Below are 5,210 nucleotides of genomic sequence, written 5' to 3'. Positions count from 1 at the left end.
AGCATGTTGGCTGTTAGAAGTCCTCTACACTACATCCTACATGAGGTAGCAAAGCCCGAGGTTTCCAGAGTCCTCTAAAGTAACAACTGCAGCAGTTGCAGTTGAAATTCAGTGTGGAAAAGAATGGGCCAGCTTGCAGGCAGCAGAGAACAATACAGACAGGGGTTTCGACCACACCATATTTCTTCCTTCCAATTACTGCTTAGAAAAAGAGTACACTTAGTGCACACAATGCACAATGCACACAAATGCTTCCTGCAGCAGTAAGGTCTAGAATATAATATTTTATTTTTATGATGTTTTAAAATACTAGACATATTTGACATGCCTATAAATACAATGTACGTTACTTCCTATCAATATGAAGGAGCAACCTTGCAGCAGCAGGCTGATAACACGACCAATCAAATAGCAGAGAGCTTTTCTCAAAATAGCAGCATCCTGGTCAAAACTACCAACAAACATGCTCAGAAAGAACAAGCCTGTGGTAACTGTTAGGAGTATCTCATTACACTGGTTATGTTATATGTCATCTCCAGGCTTATTCAGAGCTGTCATCATTCCTCTGTACTTGTACTCACGCCACTTTTCCCCCCATTCCCGTTTGAGATCAGGTGGCTTTGAACTGCTTTCAGGATTAAATGATAGGAATGGCTCATGTACATGAAGGTAAATGAGTATGTACCTTACACAGAAGGGACCAAATTTTGCTATAAAATTTCTGGAAAGCAAACTGAAAGACATGAAATAGTACCTTATCCAGCAACTTCTGAGCTTTCTCTCCTGGCAGCAACCGTAGCCCAGCTGTGGCTTTCAGGACCAGAGGAGTAAATTTCCACAGCTCCATAGGAACTTCCTTCTTTGCCACCTCCAGGAGCTCTTTTATTCCCTGGCCACTCTGTGAGCAGAGAAAGAACAAAAAAAAGCATCTTAGAAACTCTTTGGATTTGCCTTTCTTGGAAGGGCAAAAAGGTCATCAGAGGTATGATTCACTGTCAATGTGGAACAGAGACAAGTGAATATCACCAGGGGTCAGGAGAAGGTGGAGGACTCACTATCTCCTACAGCATGAGACCTGGTGGATATAATGGGGATTCTCCAGCAACAGGTCAAAAACAAACAGGAAGAGTCACTTTTTCAAACGGTCACATAGAACTCTCTGTCACTGAATGTTTTGGCTACAAAAGGTTCAAAAGGCAGGATGACAAATCCCTGGGGAAAAAAAGGTCTCTGGAACCAGTAAAACACTGTGAGATGGGTGTAAGTACGGCTCAGGAAGTCCCTAAATTCCTGTGAGCCAGAAGGTAAAGGAGACAGGAGAGAAGTCACTTAGTACTTGGCCTGTTAGACTGTTTTCCTGAGAATCCAATTCAGTCGCTTTTGGAGAAGGCTCTGCTCCAATCCAACACAGCTCTTGTGTCATTTTCTTAAGCGCATTGTAATTCTTAAGGCAGCAACAGGAAAAACATCTACTGACCACCACTGACCAGGACTAGATGCGTTCTGTTCCTTGCTCCTCTGCATGCTGACCAACTTTTACTGTGGGCTTGGATCACTTGGAGACACTCCCCTGAACTGAGACAGTTCAGCATACTGCACCACAGCAAGATGTGATTTGTGGGGCACATCATGAACAGGAGGTTTTGAGGCACCTACTTTTATAGTAACAGAAACAAAATTACCTTTTCAACATCATCGGCGTATGCAGATAGACCTGGCTTCAGTGCTTTAAACGTCTCATGGGTTAATTTGGGTGTCTCTGTTCAAAAGCAGTAGTCCAAAATAAGTAATCGTACAAATAATTTTGCATACACAAAAATAAAACTATTTTACAAATTACGTCATTATGTGCTAATGGAAGTCAACTGAAGCCTCCGTCTAATGAACTACCAACAGCCACTCGACCTTTAAATACAGCCCTTGCTATGAAATTAGCTCCCGAGAAAACCAGTTTTAAAAGTCATGGCTGTTTTTCAGGTGCTGGTGCCCACTATGCACATATTTTTCATGCACAGCAGATAATCACCAGATGGACGCGAGTTCTCTTTGAGCCCTTACATCTGCCATGTGCAGTTTTCCAGACTGCATCGGTAACAAAGACCCCACGTTTCAGTGTGCTCTGTTCTGGCTGAACTTGACTCCAGCAAAACTCAGTGGAAGCTCTGCTACCATTTTCAATGGCAGCAAAGGGAGCCAGACCATAGTATTTTGGACACCTGCAGTATAGACAATTATACGAACCTGCAGGAAAGATAACATGAGCTTGACAACATCTTCCTCCCGTACCCAACTACAATCCATAAAGTTTCCTGCAATATATTCTGAAATTGTGTTTAAAGAGAAGCAGGCAAGGAAGAAGCAAACATTTGGAAATACACTGAAAGAAGGAAATCCATGGATGTTGTTTAATGCCTTTGGTGGCTAAGCGTTACACTAGCCCCTTTTCCAAACCTAAGGTGCTCCCCACAGGCCAATCACACCATACGCCACACTGCTAATCCTTAAGAGCATCCCCAGATCACCTACTAACAGCATCCACATGGGTTCTTTCATCTTTAAGAGTTTCACAACTAGGAGCTGACAACACCTAAAGAAATGAAGCTTATGACTCCAGAGGAAAACTGGAGCGGTTTTGTACATTTCCATCTCGCTTCTCAGCATTACTTCCTGTCCAGATGCAATACACAGCAATTTTAATCAAACAGTGAAGTTTCACGATTTAAACCCAACACTGAAGCCAAGGATGCACAAAACCAGACAATGCAGAGAGAAGCAGCTCACTGCCAGGCACTGGAGACAGCCAACAACCTCATGGTGAAAATCAGGAGGAATAAGGCAGTTTGAATTTATAATCCTCTCTTCCACCAAGCAGTGTGATGAAAAACTGCTCTTCTTCAAGACACCATTCTAGAAGGTGCAGCTGCTATTTAGTTCACATTCTGACACTACAGCATTTTCTCCTTGTTGAATGTTTTCATAATTCCATTCAAACCCACAGGCTTGAGTAATAATATACTTCCTGATGGCTCTCTAGAAAGAGGTAAAGCATGTTTGTTCAAGTAATCCCTAGAAAAGAATCACCAATAATCTGCTCTATATGTTATGGAAGAATTAATCTATCGTGTAATGAGCAGGCCATACCTTTGGGCTGCTGTGTAAATTTAAAAATATGGATGCGAGTTCCTGTGCTTCCTGCGTCAAACATAATTCCATAAAAGACCGAGAGATCTGTGGTCCGTGCCTGATGGTTCAGTTTGTCTCCCCTGCTTTCAGCAACTCCTTCTGTTGCTCCCACGATTGGTTTGGAATCCAAGTGCCATTTTATGTATGCAACATAAATAGCTATACACGCCAAAATCCCAAAAGCAAAGAACCGCTTTGATATCTTCATGGCTTCCATTTATCAGATTTTTTGTTTCTTCCCTTCATCAAATGTTTTATGTCTTGTCCTTCACACAGAACAGGTGGTTCCCACATCACTCCTATATTCAACAGAAAAGAAAAGATATGCTTTATTTTCTAAACCTGCTGAAAGGATCTAAGAGTATGATGGTTATTTGATAAGGGACTTACAGGAGTAAAGTTGACTTGAGCATTAGTTAAATACTTAACTGTTAGTTGTTTTAGAGCTGTGATAAGAAAGTTGGGCATGATAGTCAAAGTAAGCAGTAAGTGACTGCAACAAACAGCCTGGTAAAAAAATTTACACACAGGGAGTAACAGACTACTGCTGGCAAGTAAAACGGTTTATACCTGCAGCATCTGGAGTAAGACTGAGATATCAGCTACTGTCTTCAGTGCTCAAATCTATCTCAGCTAACCCAGGAAAATTTGCAGTTAAATGCTTACATTTATTCCAGTAGGACAATGTAGAATCCTGCATTCAAAAATCTGGGATTCACCTGCAAATCACTTGTAAAGCTGGACCTAGCAGCAAAATTCCGCTCTCCCATGTTGCTTGTCCTAACCATCAAATGCCTCCATGGCTGCTGAATACCTGTGAGACCACACACTTATTCAGAAGGAACATATCCATCCTCCTTCAGCATGTCATTGAGATCTACAACTAATTTTAAGACATGAAGCTTCATAAATCTTCTGTTCCCCATTGCTACTGAGGACTAAGAAGGAACAGAGTAAGGGGAGTTCAGAGAAGCTAAATAGAGTAACTGAGGTGGGAAGGGACCTCAACAGGTCTCTCATCCAACCTCCTGCTCAAAGCACAGGCAGCTATGGGGACCCACCATGTTGGTCAGGGCTACATTCAACTGCATCTTGAAAACCTCCAAGGATGGAGATCCCACAACCCCTCTGGGCAACCCAAATCATGTGCAGTTATCTTTGTTAGTTCCTGGATGGTGAAGGAGATCCCAGAAGACTGGACATGTGCAATTTAAAATCAAGTGTTTAAAAGGCAAGACAGAAGATTTAGGGAATTGGAGTGACGTCCCCAGCGCCAATACCAGGAAAAAAAAACCGCATCAAAGCACAACACAAGAAATCTACAAGCACCCACATGACATCATCCAGATGATTAAAAAATAGTCAGCGGTGATTTATGGGGAGCAAATTACATTATACTTTTATTTTTTTGATAGCATAATGAAGAAGAGAAAGCAAACCAACTGATGAGGTTGACTTGAACAAGGCTTTGACACATACGTAATCTGTGGATGATACGAATTTAGGAGGTGTACAGAGGGTGCGAGGGGGAGGAATTTAAATTCAAGGGAAGAATTTAAATTCAAGGTGATTACAGTGTATTGCCAAAAATAGGCAAGACAAATTTTTATTAAAATGGAAAGAAAGCAACACCATGGGCGCAAATACACATGATGAATAGATCAGCGTAGGGGAAAAAGGAACTGTATGCTGTCATGAAACAGAATTCAGGGAGATGGCATTGCTAATAAAAAAAAAAAAAAAAGAAAAATCTTTCTGGCTTCCACCAGCAGGCGACTACGGCACATGTACGGGGTGATCACTCCGATCTTCCTGGTGCCGGACAAGGCCTCCGCTGCAGCTACACGACAGCTAAAGAACACGCCACGGGAGGAACGCAGCAGGAACCGGGCGATCCTCTGAGGGGACAGAAGCCTCCACGGCGGGAGAGGGCAGGCTGGAAGGACGATGGGGACGGTGGAGGAGCAGCAGCCCGCCAGCCCAAACCCCCTCTACCCTCATTTTCCTGCAGGGAACCCCGCGCTTAA

General features: G+C 42.7%; 1 protein-coding gene across 1 annotated transcript in view; it reads right to left on the bottom strand.

The window, feature by feature from the left end:
* The window catches only part of ENTPD6 (ectonucleoside triphosphate diphosphohydrolase 6 (putative)), a 13,130-nt gene extending 9,648 nt beyond the window's left edge, over positions 1 to 3,482 (bottom strand). Inside the window, exons 1-3 of the mRNA XM_009894840.1 lie at positions 3,142 to 3,482; positions 1,683 to 1,759; positions 755 to 898 (exon numbers count right to left, since the gene is read on the bottom strand). Of these exons, the coding sequence (XP_009893142.1) occupies positions 755 to 898; positions 1,683 to 1,759; positions 3,142 to 3,400 (480 nt within the window). The 5' untranslated portion in view covers positions 3,401 to 3,482. The remainder of the gene's footprint in view (positions 1 to 754; positions 899 to 1,682; positions 1,760 to 3,141) is intronic.
* Positions 3,483 to 5,210: the final 1,728 nt, after the last annotated feature.

This window comes from Charadrius vociferus, unplaced genomic scaffold, assembly GCF_000708025.1.
Source record: "Charadrius vociferus isolate BGI_N301 unplaced genomic scaffold, ASM70802v2 scaffold411, whole genome shotgun sequence".
Classification (NCBI taxonomy): domain Eukaryota; kingdom Metazoa; phylum Chordata; class Aves; order Charadriiformes; family Charadriidae; genus Charadrius; species Charadrius vociferus.
Note: the sequence above shows the minus strand (reverse complement) of the source record. Positions and strands in the feature narration are given on the sequence as shown.